We start from the raw sequence: 15829 nt of genomic DNA, 5'->3' as shown, positions 1-15829 counted from the left end.
TCCTCTGCGGCATGGGACCAGGGAGAAGAAGAAGCATCTGAGTGCCTGCCCAGGATCAATACTCTGGAATCCAGCCCCAGCCCCTCCTTCACATACCTACCGCTCGCTGCTCTGCTGGGCAGTATGCGAAGGTGAGGGCTGGGGCACTGGAGGACCATGTGGCTGACCTTGAGCCCTCCCAGCTGTAAAAGCCTCCAAATCTGTGAGAAAGAGAACGCAAGTGTCATCACTGGGAACAAACAAATGATGACACTCATAGCTCAGTTCCCGCCAGAGCGCAGAGCATTTCCTGTGCCTTTTCCGTTATTTCACAAACAGCTTCTTTTTACCCACCCTCTGGGTTCCAGGGCAGAGGCTGTTTCAGACAGCTAGCTTTGGCCTCTCCTGGTCAACACCATGATCAAGGCCCCCAGTGACCATCTGCTGGACTCCCTGGAGGAGCTGGTGCCCAGTGACTTTGAGAAGTTCAAGTTTAAGCTGCAGAACACCAGCCTGGAGAAGGATCACTCCCGGATCCCCCGGAGCCAGCTCCAGAATGCCAAGCCAGTGAAGCTGGCCACTCTGATGATCACCCACTATGGGGAAGAGTATGCTGTGAGGCTGACCCTGCAAGTCCTGAGAGCCATCAACCAGAACTTCCTGGCCGAGGAGCTTGACAGGGCCATCAGACCAGGTAAACAGGCCCCATGCTCCATTCCTCTCCCAGTGTGACTGCTGGCTATTCATGGAATGGGGTAGAAGGTGCAAGAGGGAACTTGTGTTTAGACCACTGTGTTGTGACTTGGGGGGTTAGGAGTCCCAGGTCTACCATGACCCCAGTGACTCTGGCCGAGCAAGTCCTTTCTGCTGCTTAGGTCTTTGGAGCTGGGTTAGTACAGCTAAGGCTCCCAATGGCTTTAAAAAACGGCGAGGGAAGCTGAGATTCTCACTGTGGGGCAGAATCAGGAGAGCAAGAGCTAAGATGCCTGATCTTAGAGGGGCCCTAACTTCATTGTGATTAACCCCTATGTACAGACCAGTATCTTCAGGAGAGAAAAAAAGGGCTTGCTAACTGACCATATCAGCTGGGTGGACCAGTAATCTTCACATTGAAATCCACCTATTTTCAGTTTTGAGTTCTTCTTTGACACATTTCACAAAGGTATTCTAAAATTCTCAATTCTTTTCCTTCCTTTCATCTTTTCTCTTTCCTTGTTTTTCTTCCTTCTTCTCCTCCTTGTTCTTCTATTCCTGTTTTGCTGTAACTTCCTGATTTTATCCCACTGTGATCAACGAATGTGGCCTCCATGTATTTTTCTGAAGTAGAATGTTTAAATAACATAAAAGTTCTCCACTCTTTGAAAGACTGATAGGACTAAACCATAATCTGAGTCCAGTGTAATTTGATGAGTAGAATTTTTAAGTTACCTTTTCATGTTTTAAAACCTGGTTATTGGGATGCCTGGGTGGCTCAGTTGGTTAAGTGTCTGCCTTCGACTCAGGTCATGATCCCAGGGTCCTGGGATCGAGTCCCACATCGGGCTCCTTACTCAGCAGGGAGCCTGCTTCTCCCTCTGCCTGCTGCTTCCCATGCTATTCTTTCTCTCTCTCTCTCTGATAAATAAATAAATTTTTTTAAAAAACCAGAAACAATAAAACCTGGTTATTAGCATCTTTAGGGCTTTCCCATTAGTTCTTTTTTTTTTTTAAAGATTTTATTTATTTATTTGACAGAGAAAGACACAGCGAGAGAGGGAACACAAACGGGGAGTGGGAGAGGGAGAAGCAGACTCCCTGCCGAGCAGGGAGCCCGATGCAGGACTCGATCCCGGGACTCCAGGATCATGACCTGAGCCAAAGGCAGTTGCGTAACCAACTGAGCCACCCAGGCGCCCTTCCCATTAGTTCTTGAGCCAGTTTGGGGAACTTAACATTTTCCTAGGAAGCAAAGTGTTTGCAATAGCAAAGTGTTTTAAACAACTCTGAAGCAATTTTAATAAGAGCCTCTTCTACCACAAATTAAAGTGCTGATTACAGGATATCTTCATTTCTTTATTAGAGTAGCGGTTTTTAAGTTACAACCAGGAAAGATATTTCAGGGATTCTTTAGAATGTTAACAAACACTTAATCCAAATTTTATTAATTTTTCTAATTTACAAAGCCAACAAATTCATATTAAAATGTGTCATTAGGGGGCGCCTGGGTGGCTCAGTCGTTAAGCGTCTGCCTTCGGCTCAGGTCATGATCCCAGGGTCCTGGGATCGAGCCCCGCATCGGGCTCCCTGCTCCACGGGAAGCCTGCTTCTTCCTCTCCCACTCCCCCTGCTTGTGTTCCTGCTCTCGCTGTCTCTCTCTCTCTGTCAAATAAATAAATAAATCTTTAAAAAAAAAAATGTGTCATTAGGGGCGCCTGGGTGGCTCAGTCGTTGGGCATCTGCCTTTGGCTCAGGTCATGATCCCAGAGTCCTGGGATCGAGCCCCACATCGGGCTCCTTGCTCAGCTGGGAGCCTGCTTCTCCCCCTTCCACTCCCCCTGCTCGTGTTCCCTCTCTAGCTGTCTCTCTTTCTGTCAAATAAATAAATAAAATCTTTAAAAAAATGAAATAAAATAAAATGTGTCATTAACCAAATTTTGAAATGCTAGAGGCCACCAGGGTGATAGTTTGTGCTGTACTTGAACTCCTTTTTATGTAGACCTTGGAATTAAGCCTTTCCTGTCATTTCTGTTTAATGAAACTGTATCCTGAAACTTCCAACCAAGCAAGCTGTTTAAAAAAAAAAAAAATCACCATTTACACTTACCTGTGTGTTAGGATTTTCTTCACGTCGTGAAACCAAAGAATAAAACAGAAGTAAATTAGTTTCTGAAGTTTTAATTGTCCTTCAAAATGTTTTCAAATTTTTGTGCCAAATAACTTAATTCTTCTTTATTGATGGATTTTATAAGTGAGTTTTATACACCTATAATCACACACACATTTATACCAGTAAACTAGGGGGTTTATTTATTTTATGAATTAAGAATTTTGTGTAAGACTTTATACTGGAAACAAGTTCTCCTGCCAAAGAAGTTTGAAAAGCACTATTTGAGAAATATATAACAAATAATTAGCATTTTCTTATTTAAGGGTAATTGACTGTTGTTGCCTAGAACATTCTGAACTTCTGTAATTTCTGAGGGGATTTTTCCTTCTCTCCCTTCTCTCCCGACCCCTGGCCCTGAACACTGCATAATTTCATGCCTTTGCATCCTGTTGTCTTTGCAGAGTATCTGATACAAGAAAGTGGCCCAAACAGTTCAGCAATGTCTTGTTCCTCTGGGGAGAATAAGCCCAAGGGCCTGAGGATACCAGATGGCCTGGAAGGTGATAGGCAGCGGCAAAGTGGTGATGGGGCCCTCAGCCTGCCACCCAGCCAGCATGAGGCTGGAAGGGGGCCACAGAAGAAGCCTCAGGGCAAACCGAGAGATCAGAAGGGCTCTCAGGGCCTGGATGTGCTGGGTAAGCCATGGGCCAGAAGCATGACTCTGTCCCCCAGGAGAAGCCTACTCCCTGGTAAGCCACAGGGTGAGAAGTGGAGTCCTAGTGGCAGGCTACGCAGGAATGCCAGCTCTTTAGGAAGGCTCCAAGGACTTGACTGTGAGTCGTTTACTGGGTCCCTAGAAAGAGTAAAACCCAGGATCTCTGAAAAACATTTACCGTCAGGGCAGAAGCGACCCCGAAGTCTTGAATTTACCTTTTTTTTGGGAGAGAGAGAACCTCCCAATCCAGAAACTCTTCTGCCTCAAGAGAAAATAAGAAGTGATCATCCAGACTCAGCAGCCACCGCCAGTGAAGTGGCCACTCTGGATGTAGGCGCTACTGTGGCTCCAGAGAAAGGCTCCAAGAATCCAGAACAGTCCATGATCCTGAAGGGGGGAGTATTCAGGAATACACTTTCCAATGTATCACTGTCTGGAGACCAGATGACCTGGGAGCATCCAGAATCTATAGGACCTTCAAAGAAAAATGGAATTGAGGGTCAAGAACCTTCTGAGACCTTGAGGGAGGTGGTAGGCAGTGAGGTCCATCAGCCTTCAGGTCCAGAAGTCCCTCCTTCTTCAGGTAAGAAAGGACCCCAAAACTCAGAAAACCTGGTATCCTTAGGAATGGTGACCTGTGCAGGCATTTCCTCACAACACCAGATCCCTGGGTGCCCCCTGGGATCTGAGGTAGGCTGTGAATCCTGAAAAAAAATGCACATATGCACATCTTCATAAAATGTTGCATCAAAGTTCAAGTTCTTAGACACTGAAATCCTATAGAATTCCAAGGAATTCATGGACCCCAGCTTGAGCATCTGGGAAAGACTGGGTAAAAATACCTGCTTCTCACAATGACACCATGGCAGTATGTCATGGGACTGAGATTCTGCCATTCACCTCTCTGGGCAGGGAGGAGAGCTGTTGGCTAAAATCCTAAATCTCTTCTACTAAGGAGGCAGAAATTGGGATTATGTTGGGTTGTGGATGACAGAAACACCAAAATAACGCTAACTGAAACAAGACAGAAGTTTGTTTCTCCTTCACATAAATAACACAGATGGTCCAGAACAGATGTGGTACTCTATGGGCCAGGGACCCAGGCTCCTGCTGTTTTTCTGCTCCACAAAATTTGCTCTCAAGCTCATGGTCTCAGAGGGTGGCATCCTCATTCCAAGCAGCAGGATGGAAGGACAGAGAAGAGTATCGCTTAGGGAAAGTTTCCAGAAGTTTCTAGAAGCTGTTCATGATGCCTTCATTTATATCCCTTTGGCCAGAATGTAGTCAAATAGCCACACCCAATTGCAAGAAATGTTTTTTTTTGGGGGGGTGGGGGAGGGAAGCAGCCATCAATTGATGGGCAGCAATCAATTCTATCATAAGGGAAGGAGGGGAGAATGGTTACTGGGGGGGCCTCCCACAGTCTCACTTACAGATGTGATATGAATTCCTGGGACCTTGTGAGAGGTGGTGGGAGGGGACTAATGAATTGAGTGGGTCTCTGTTTCTTCTTGTGGGCTCCCACAAGACTCAAGAGAGCAGCCTGGTTGGTTTTAAGTGGCAAAGCAAACACTGGTCAGAATGTCTCACTGCCTTTATATCACCTGCTAGATCTGTACATGTGTGGGAGGAAGGCATAGAATTTATAACAAAAGCCTTTTCTTTAGGATAAATATCCAGGAATTCCAAGTCTCAGGACTGTCATGAGATCTAGCCCTTTGCCCTCACTTTTGCTGGGTGGTTTGCTGCCTTGCTGGAACAAAGTCAGGGGAGGACAAGTTAGAAGTGGCCAGTCTAACCAGGAACTTATGTGTCCCAGGCATGGGCTCTCTATCTCTCTCTTCTTTGTAGCACCTCTTCATAACATTTTGGGTTTGTCACTCAGGAAATTTTTCCTCTGCCATGGCCCCAGGGAAGCCACAGGATGAGGCTGTGTATCCCCTTTGTCGTGCCCAGGAAGGAGATGATTCCTGCAGATACTCCGTTGCTTCTAGGTATCCTAAGACCTCAGGCAAATGCTCACCCAGCAGCTTCCTAAGCCTGGCCTCACTCACAGTAAATAACTCTGAAGACTACAAGCAGCAAGAAGGACTGCAGATAGCCAACTTGAGTCCCAAGTCCTTGCCACAGTGTGAGCGACACATGAAGCAGGTCCAGCTGCTCTTCTGTGAGGACCACAAGGAGCCTATCTGCCTCATCTGCAGGTTGAGTCAGGAACATCAAGGCCACTGGGTGCGCCCCATCGAAGAGGCTGCCCTGGAATACAAGGTAGGGCTTCTTGGGGGTGGGTGGGGAGGGGCTTTTAAAAGTAGTGAGGGCGGGCGCCTGGGTGGCTCAGTTGGTTAAGCGACTGCCTTCGGCTCAGGTCATGATCCTGGAGTCCCTGGATCGAGTCCCTGGATCCAGTCCCGCATCCGGCTCCCTGCTTGGCAGGGAGCCTGCTTCTGCCTCTGACCCTCCCCCCTCTCATGTGCTCTCTCTCTCTCATTCTCTCTGTCTCAAAAAAAAAAAAAAAAAATCTTAAAAAAAAAAAAAGTAGTCAGGGCTGGGGGCGCCTGGGTGGCTCAGTCATTAAGCATCTGCCTTCGGCTCAGGTCATGATCCCAGGGTCCTGGGATCGAGCCCTGTATCGGGCTCCCTGCTCGGCGGGAAACCTGCTTCTCCCTCTCCCACTCCCCCTGCTTGTGTTCCCTCTCTCGCTGTGTCTCTCTCTGTCAAATAAATAAATAAAAATCTTAAAAAAAAAAAAAAAAGTAGTCAGGGCTACTTTATTTCCCAACCCTGGGATGTTGGTGCATTAGTCAGCATCCCTGGTCTGTAAAGTGGCAAAAACACAATATAAACCAGACCAGCAAAGAGGGAATTTACTGGTTCATGTAGCTGAGGTCCAAGGGCACTAGCTTCAGGTATTGCTGAATCCAGGTGCCCACATGTCATTAAGAATCTCTCTCTCACCACCTCTTGGATCTGCTTCCCTTGGTGTGATGGATTCATTCTTCCTTTCCTGGGCACCATCCCTGTGCTCTTGGCTGCAGGACCCTCAGCTTTACTCCCTAAAGCAGATTTTTTCCCTCTAGAGTTGGCACCAACTAAAGATGGCAGAGGCCAAGTTTAGGCTTCAACAAGTGCCCCTTTTCCAGGAGCAAATTCAAAAGCAGCTGGAGCATCTGAAGGAGTTGAGAAAATCTGGGGAGGAGCAGAGATCTCAGGGGGATAAGAAGACTGCAAAATTCCTGGTAAGGTCAGGGGTGTTCTGTGGCCAATCCTTGCCTGAGTTCACCCCTGCAAAAGGAGGGAGGGGACCAAAAGTGAGCAGGGGGTCCCCAAATTATGTTTTGGTTCACAGAGAAGCAGAACTGATCACCTATTTAGAATCACCTGCTCTTGAGGGGGCAGGGAGGTAACAGGAGTCCAAGGATGAGCTTGTCCCTGGAGAGGGAGACCCACCCTCAGGAGGGAGGGAAATCTCTGAGGAGCCTGTGCTTTCTCATATTCACTACAAAATGGTTTAGAGAAATTAACACCAGTGGCTGTCGCTGAGGGATGGGATTGAGGAAATGGGAGGAGAGACTTTCCATTTTAAATACTCCTTTGTATGGTTTTTTAAAATTGTTGTCCATTATTTTTTAATATGGAATTTTAAAATTCAAATGGTTAGACATTTTCTTTAAAACTGTCATTTTGTGATGCCACAGATTTCAATAAATACATTTGTTGCCCTTCCTCTGTTGAACCTGGACACATAAGTTGCTTCCATTTTCCGTGCAAGCAAATTCAGCTACCCCAAAGAGCCTTAATTTGTCTGACCCATTTCTGTTGGCTGGATCCCATCTCCCACACCACAATGGGAAACAGGCAAAGATAACAAAGGGCAGGAATGGGAGCAGGCATGGCATTGGTCCAGGTGTCTAACTTTTGGGAAACTCATGAAGTCTAGTAAAAGAAAACCCCTTTCTAGGGCGCCAAGATGGCTCAGTCAGTTAAGAGTCTGACTTGATTTCAGCTCAGGTCATGATCTCAGGGTCATGAGATCTGAGCCCCACGTCGGGCTCCACACTGGGTGTGGAGTCTGCTTAAGATTCTTTCTCTCCCTCTCCCTCTGCCCTTCCCATCATCACTTCCCCCTCCCCTGCACTCACCAGCTTTCTCTCTCTCTTTCTAAAAAAGAAAACACCTTTCCTATAATGCCAGGTGGCTCGGAACTTGTGGGTGAAGCAGAGGTCAGGGATGCCCCCACCATGACAGTGAGGCAGAAGCCTGGGCCACAGTGAAACTTAGGGAGACAAGAAGGTCTGGTCTTCCCTTAAGACACTCAGTGACATGAGTCCCCGTGGAAAGGTGGTTGTTTTCAAGACTTCTGCTCATCCTCCTTTCAATAGTCAAAATATATATATAATTTTTTAATCATATGGAAGGGGGAGGGGAAACTCTTTTTTACAGCACAATGTCAACTAAAACAAGTATGGAAGAATGGTTATGGGGTGCCTGGCTGGCTCAGTCAGAGAGTATACGACTCTTGATTTCAGGGTTGTGAGTTTAAGCCCCAAGATGGTTGCAGAGATTACTTAAATAAATAAATAAATAATCTCAAAAAGGAAATTTCCCACTATACAAACACCAGTATAACAATCAACACCAACAGAGATCATCAACAAATGCTAAAATTTTTCACAGAAGATCATAAGAGAACAGGATATTGATATCCTCTAAGTACCACTCCTCCAATTACTTAGAAATTATAAAGGAAATAATATATATTGACACTGGAGAGATGTGGCAGACCCCTCCTCAACCAAGTGACTGATCTCCGTATCACAATAATGGTGATGGACAAACTGGACACTCTTTGCCTCCCCATGGGCTGTGCTAGGGAGCCCAGTGCATTACGAATATGGTATTCTTGTCTAAGATGCTTAACCTGAATTTAATCATGATCAAAATTATCAGACAATTTTAGAACATAGGCCATTGAACATGACAACTGACCTGTCCTCTTTAAGGAAAAAAAAGCCAATGTTAGCACCCTCAACAACAAAAGGTGAGGAAATATTTCTGGTTCAAAATCACTAAAGAGCTCAAAATGATGAGACTTCCTAAGTCCAGTCTTAGAAGATTCGAAGGGGCTTCTCCCTCCATGGAGGAAGGAGAAGGTTCCCTACAGCCACTTCATGTTTCCACAGAAACTCTGGATAGAACATGGGCCAGATGGCTGACCTATGTGCAATGGTAGTAGAAGTCAAGTTCACTTACAGTCACATAAATGGACTGACTGCCTTCATTCAGAGCCACATTGAGGACCTTCTGCATGCCAGCACTTTGGTGGAACGTAGAGAGAAGCCTCCTTCCTGGACACTTTGGTAGTCATAACCTTGTCCATTTACAACCCCAGGCATATGTCATCCTCACACTGGCTTTCAAGGAAGGAAAAAGATGACACCAGATATCTTAGTGTCCTGTGGCTGCCATTACAGAGCACCACAGACTGAATGGCTTAAACCGCAAAAAAGAAATTCTTTCACAGTTCTGTAGGCCAGAATTCCATAGTCAAGGTGTCAGCAGGACTGGTTCCTTCTGAGGGCCGTGAAGGAGATCTTCCAGGCCTCTCCCCTCAGCTGGTAGATGTCATCTCTTCCCTGTGTTTTCTGCACATGGTGTTCTCCCTGTGTCTGTGTCTCAACTTCCCCACTCCAGTGGCCCACTCCAGTATGGTCTCATCTTAACTAACTACATCTGCAATGATGCTATTGCCAAGTAAGATCATATTCTTTAGGTACTAGAGGTTAGGACTTTAACATAAATTTTGGAGGAGATACAAATCAACCCAGAATACTGGGTTTTAGGGCATTTTACAAGAGCTAATCCCTGCCACCTTCAGTCTGTTCTGGAAGGTTCTGGCCCATTTTGTTTCCTTCTCTGAAATCTAGTCCTCCAAGAAGCTGAGGGATCCAGCCTCTTAGCCACCTCCAGGAGGTGGGCTTCTTGGGATTCCCTGGGCACACACACCCAGCACACTGGATAGACCCTACACCTTTCTGTTCCCCCAGAAACAAACTGAAACCCAGAAGCAGAGACATCGGCACCAGTTGGAGCAGCTGTACCATCTTCTGGAGCAGCAAGAGAAGCTCTTTGTGGCCTCAATAGAGGATCTGAACCAGACCATTGGCCAGGTCAGGGAGAAATATAGCACCCAAGTATCCAGAGACATTGCCCTTCTTGACGAGCTGATTGGGGAGCTGGAGGCCAAGCAGTACCAGCCGGAATGGGAGCTCATGCAGGTGAGTGTGGCTGGGTCTGGCTTCCCCTGCCCGCTGTGCCCAGTAGGATGACATGGGCTCCCCAGCACTGCCATTAACTCTGCCCAAGTCAGTACAAGACAAAGGTCTTGTGCCCAGACCCTTTTGATGAGCTGTCAGGAGCCCAGGGTGGCCCAGCTTTCAAGGGATCCCCTGGCATCTCCCAGAAGAGAAAAGCAGGGTTTGGGTGCAGTTCTGTTGCAAGCCCCAACAGGCTGCCACTTTGGGTGATGAAAATTAGAATGGGGAGAGATGCCCCAGTTTTGCTGACACCCCAGGGCTGTGAGCCCAGGAGGATAGACCAGGAGTCAGTGCAGCCCCTAGGAGACTGGTAATGGAGAGCTTCCCTCTTTTCTCTCCTAGGACATCGGAGTCACCCTGTACAGGTACCGAGAGGTCCCCTCGTGTTCCCTTGGGTATCCTGCAGGAAGCAGTGGGGGAGGCATCCCTAGGAGGGAGATGCTCCCAACCCTGGGTCTGTGACACCTCCTGGTTTCCTCCTATCTCCTGCAGCTTCCTAAGGCCTTTCTGGATTTGTGTAGGGAAAATGGGAGTGTGATCAGGAGAGACAGCATGGGCTGAAGACTGGAAAGAACGAACACAGCTTATCGTGCTAATGATGGTTCCTAAGAAACCTCCCTAAAGATTGCAATTTGTCTCATAAAAACTGTTCCTGCAGAAGTGCCTCCCTCCCTGAGGCCACAAGTGCTTATGGTCTCAGGGAGAGAAGCACTTTCTAGGAGTGGAGATGCTAAGCCCAGACAGGGGAAGGAAGGGGAGGGAAGGGAGGAGGCTGGCCATTACAATAACCCCACGAGCTTTACAAAATCCTGACATCCAGGCCCTGGCACACAAATTAAATCCAAATCTTCAAGAGTGTGACCCTAGCATAAACTTTTTTTCCCTCTTTTTTTGGTGGTAAAATACATATAAAATGAAATTTACCACTCTAACCATTTTTAAATGTGCAGTTCCGTGGCATTAAGTACATTCGTATTATTGTGCAACCAACACCACTATTATCTGCAGCACTTTTTTATCCTCCCAAATGGAAACTCCATACTACTAAAACATAACTCCCTATTGCCCCCTCACCCAGGAAGCAAGGAATGGCAACCACCATTCTATGTTCTGTCTTTATGAATTTGACTACTCTAACTGCTTCATATAAGTGGAATCATACAGTATTTGTGCTTTTGTGTCTGGCTTATTTCACTTAGCATAATGTCTTCAAGGTTCATCCACACTATAGAATGTTTCATCCCTTTGTAAGGCTGAGTAATATTCCACTGTATGTATATACCACAATTTGTTTTTCCTTTCATCCATCAATGGACACTTGTGTTGTTTCCACCTTTTGGCTATTGTGAATAATGCTGCTATGAATATTGCTGTACATATATCTGTTTGAGTCTCTGCTTTCACTTATTTTTTTTAAAGATTTTATTTATTTGACAGAGACAGAGAGCGAGAGCAGGAACACAAGCAGCGGGAGTGGGAGAGGGAGAACAGGCTTCCCGCCGAGAAGGGAGCCTGATGTGGGACTCGATCCCAGGACCCTGGGATCATGACCTGAGCCGAAGGCAGACGTTTAACGACTGAGCCACTCAGGCGCCCTCCTGCTTTCAATTATTTTGGGCATATACCTAGAAGTGGAATTGATGTGTCATATGGTAATTCTATGTTTAGTTTTTTGAGGAACCACTATACTATTTCCCACAGTGTCTGTACCATTTTACGTTCCTACCACCAATGCACAAGGGTCCCAATTTTTCCACATCCTTGCCAATACCTGTCATTTTGATTTTTTCAAAATAATAACCATCCTATGAGTCATATTTCACTGTGGTTTTTTTCTTATTACCATTTTTATTTCAACAGAAAAGGACTAAAGAGGTATAATTAATTTGACATAGATAATTCTAGGCTGAGCATTTCAATATTAGCACCATTTTAAGGCCACTATTAAAACTCACTGTGGTTTTGATATCAGTGGTTTTTATAACTCCCTAGGTGATGCCAATCTGTGGCCAAAGTTGAGAACCAGTGTTTAAAACTCGGAGTCCAGAGAGGACTTTCTTTGCCAAGCCCAAGTGGGCTGGGTGTCCCCTGTGGAGCCTGCACCTCATTTCCACCTCATGGGAACTTGGGCTACCCCCATGCACCAGCCCTCTCTGGCCAGCAGTCTTGTGTCTCTAGGGTCAAGATGGCGACTGTTCCTAAGCCATGGAACACTCCTCCAGAGGTGGAAAAAAAGATCCACTTGATCTACCAGAAATCAGAATTTGTGGAGAAGAGCATTAAGTCCTTCTCAGGTAGGTGAGGTGGGCTTGGGGGAAAAGGGGAGTCACCTGCTCACTTCCTCCTTGATGTCCATGTAGCCCAAACCCTTCTGGCATCCCTTCTCCAACTCCCCTGCCTTTCTGATGCTGCCTTCAGCCTCTTCCTGATCTGTCCCTAGATGGGGAACCTAACTCAAGCTCCCCTTCTTCTTTTAGAAACCCTGCGTTCAGAAATGGACACCTTTAATTGTGAGTATGGTGATGGCAGAATGCTTGCCAGGGGTTACTGTGATATTCCCTATGCTGTTGATTTCTGGGCATTATTTAGAAGAGAGAAAAACACCTATAACAAAGGCAGAAGAAAGCCTTCACAGGCTCTGTGCTGGACTTGTTGGCTGGGTCAACTCATCAGACCAAAGAGTCACCAAGGCAGTCTCCAGGGTCTATGAGGAATGGGGTTAATCCAAGCAAAGGAAGCAAGGTCCTGAGCTCGGGTAGGGGTCCTTGTCTTTCCTTGTTGTGGGGACCAGGGTACATTTAGCCTCTCTGAATTGGAATACTCAGGTTTTTCCCCACATCTGCTTTTTCTCTGTAGTTCCAGAACTGATTTGCGCTCAGGCACATGCCGGTAAGTGCCCAGACTAAGGCAAGTGGACTTCACCTGCTGGGTCCCTGTGCTGACCTCTAGTGCATTCCAGAAGAATGTCCCTATCCATGTTTCCTGGAGGTGGGGAGAACCCTGTGGGTACACTGCCCATGGAGCCCCCAGCTAGGTATTCTAATTCTCTCTGCAGTTAATGTGATTCTGGATGCAGAAACTGCCCACCCCAACCTCATCTTCTCTAATAACCTGAAGAGCGTGAGACTTGGAAACAAGTGTAATCGTCTACCTGATAATCCAGAAAGATTTGATAGTTGCATCATCGCCCTAGGCTTTCCAAGCTTCCTCTCTGGCCGCCATTACTGGGAAGTGGAGGTGGGAAACAAGACAGGGTGGATCCTGGGCATCTGCAAGGCATCCGCGAGCAGGAAAGGGAGCATGACTCTGTCACCCGACAATGGCTATTGGGTGGTGATGATGATGAAGCGGAATGAGTACCAGGTGTCCACCATTCCCCCAACACGCTTGCAGATAAGGGAACCCCCCAGACGTGTGGGCATCTTCCTGGACTACAAGGCTGGAGAAATTTCCTTTTACAATGTAACATACAAATCCCTCATCTACACATTCACCAGTTTCTCTTCTTCTGGGCCCCTTCAGCCTATGTTCAGCCCCGGAACACATGACGGAGGGAAGAACACGGATCCTCTAACCATCTGTCCAGTGGGTGACCAGGGGCCTCACTGAATGCCCAACACTTTGCATCTCTCTTCTGGCTCCCAGCCTTGTATCTTGAATCTGTATACTCAACTGTCATTATTGAACACCTACTGGGTTCCAGCTGCTGTGGGTAATATAACAAAGAGCCTATGGAATGGTAGCAGAAATAAGCTGGGTACCTAAATATTGGTAAACCAAGGGTGAAGAGAGCACATGTACTGATGACAACTCAGAGGAAGAAGTACATGGCTGATGCTTAATAAATCCTTATATGAATTAGCACCCTAAGATGCCCCTAAGGCAGAGATCCCACCCTCATTTTCCCTCAGAACTCTACGGCAAGGATGTGTCGCTTCATTCCATCCTCCTCTTTCTTAAGGACTTGCAAAGCTGAGAAATAAAACAACCAGACTGGATTGTTATATTTTTGTACCTGGATTAATGAACTACGGATCTTAAGAGTATTGGCTAGGCATCATAAATAAATCAATTAGAAAAGTTGGTCATAATTGCACTCAGTTTGCACTCAATTCGTTGTCACTTAGTCAATCATTGTAAGATCCCATTTCCCTACTGAACACCATGAAAAAGATGGAGCTGCTATAGTGGGAAAACATTTGACAAATATTCCAAGTATCAGATTTTTTAAAATTCTGTCCTGATCTGTATCTGAAAATCTGTTCTAGTTCACAGATATCCCCTCTATCATCCCCCATTTAAAGAGATGTAAAGAGAAAGGATGTAAGGGGAAAAAAGGAATCAGATGAAGATTAGGCTCCAAACCCCTCCTACCCCAACTCATCTTTCCATCTTCACACTAGAGTCTAGACTGGACTCAGCTTCTCCATGATTGTGGCCCTGGTTTCTTCATGGAGCTTTGTTCTATGAACATAATCCATACTCTGACAGAGTTCATGTGCTTTATTTGCTTAGCTGTTCCCAATTCTCCCTTGCTATAACCTTTCCAAGAGCAGCTTCCTGTATGTTTTCCACCACCTCCCCATACACATATTCTTTTCTCCTGTTATTCCTAAAATGGCTCCAGAATGTGAACTATTTCATAACACTTGCTACAGTTGGCTATACAATCCCTCAGAAAGATTAAATAATGTTTTATGCCCAAAGCAATGTTTGTCATTTAAAATATTTTGCTCATTTGGGGCGCCTGGGTGGCTCAGTCAGTTAAGCATCTGCCTTCGGCTCAGGTCATGATCCTGGGGTCCTGGGATCAAGCCCCACATTGAGCTCCCTGCTCAGCAGGGAGTCTGCTTCACCCTCTGACCCTCCCCCCTCTTGTGCTCTGCTCTCTCAAATAAATAAATAAAATCTTAAAATAAAATAAAATTTTGGGGGGTGCCTGGGTGGCTCAGTCGTTAAGCATCTGCCTTCGGCTCAGGTCGTGATCCCAGGGTTCTGGGATCGAGCCCCACATCAGGCTCCCTGCTCCGCGGGAAGCCTGCTTCTCCCTCTCCCCCTGCTTGTGTTCCCTCTCTCGCTGTGTCTCTCTCTGTCAAATAAATAAATAAAATCTTTTAAAAAATAATAATAAAATAAAATAAAAAAGTAAAATTTTTTGTTCATTCAATAGAGATATAATGGGGTTTTACCTATGTTTTAAAATTAGTGAGGCTGTGAATTTAATTTTCCATGTGGACTTCTATCTTTTGCTTCATTCCACAGAAACAGCACAGCTTCTTTGACTACTTGCCATGCGGAATCTAAATATTGAACTTAGTTGTCTGTAGTACTTCTTCAAAAGTATTTTATTATTTTTAAAGTTCTATTTATTTGTCAGAGAGAGAGTACAAGCAGGGGAACAGCAGGCAGAGGGAGAAGCAGGAGCCCTGCTGAGCACAGACCCCAATGCAGGACTCGATCCCAGGACCCTGAGATAATGACCTGAGCCAAAGGCAGATGCTTAACCCACCAAGCCACTCAGGCATCCCTCAGAAATATTTTAGATACTAAACATTTGTATTTGTACAATGAAAATTTCCCTGTCTGGTGTTTCTTTTTTTAATTGAGATATAATTCACAAACCATAAAATTCACCCTTTTAAAGTGTATAGTTAAATGGGTTTTAGTATATTCACAATGTATACAAACATCACCACTAAATCCAGAACATTTTCAAAACAAGCCCTGCATCCATTGGCAGTCACTTGCCACTCTCCCCTTCCCCCAGCCCGACAACTACTACCCTACTTTTTGTCTCTATGGATTTGCCTATTCTGAACATTTCATGCAAGTAGAATCACACACTATGTGGTCTTCTGTGACAGACTTCTTTCACTTGGCATAATGTTTTTGAGGTCCATCCACGTTGCAGCATGTATTAATACTCATTCCTTTTTTTACTGCTGAATAATAATCCATTATATGGATATACTACATCTTGTTTAGCCACTCATCAGGGTTTTTTTTTTTTAAAGA

General features: G+C 45.8%; 1 protein-coding gene across 7 annotated transcripts; it reads left to right on the top strand.

The window, feature by feature from the left end:
* The first annotated feature begins 391 nt into the window (after positions 1–391).
* Positions 392–13905, top strand: MEFV (MEFV innate immuity regulator, pyrin). Of its 7 annotated transcripts, none has more exons than XR_004682263.1 (10): positions 392–673; positions 3247–4083; positions 5386–5768; positions 6641–6736; positions 9545–9775; positions 10157–10179; positions 11993–12108; positions 12292–12569; positions 12671–12703; positions 12870–13072. XR_004682263.1 is itself a non-coding variant. In XM_035022063.1 (10 exons), the coding sequence occupies exons 1-10, from the start codon at positions 397–399 to the stop codon at positions 13421–13423; spliced, it is 1953 nt and encodes a 650-aa protein (XP_034877954.1). In that variant the 5' UTR covers positions 392–396; the 3' UTR covers positions 13424–13905. The 7 variants fall into 7 exon arrangements, 5 of the variants coding, with proteins under 5 accessions (XP_034877954.1, XP_034877953.1, XP_034877950.1 ...); XM_035022063.1 differs by having other exon boundaries at positions 3247–3480; positions 5413–5768; positions 12292–12324; positions 12870–13905; XM_035022062.1 differs by having other exon boundaries at positions 3247–3480; positions 12292–12324; positions 12870–13905.
* The last annotated feature ends 1924 nt before the right edge of the window (positions 13906–15829 follow it).

The sequence above is a fragment of the Mirounga leonina genome, unplaced genomic scaffold (genome assembly GCF_011800145.1).
Source record: "Mirounga leonina isolate KUSES-001 unplaced genomic scaffold, KU_Mleo_1.0 Mir_175, whole genome shotgun sequence".
NCBI classification, from domain to species: domain Eukaryota; kingdom Metazoa; phylum Chordata; class Mammalia; order Carnivora; family Phocidae; genus Mirounga; species Mirounga leonina.
This window is presented reverse-complemented; position numbering and strand designations above follow the sequence as displayed.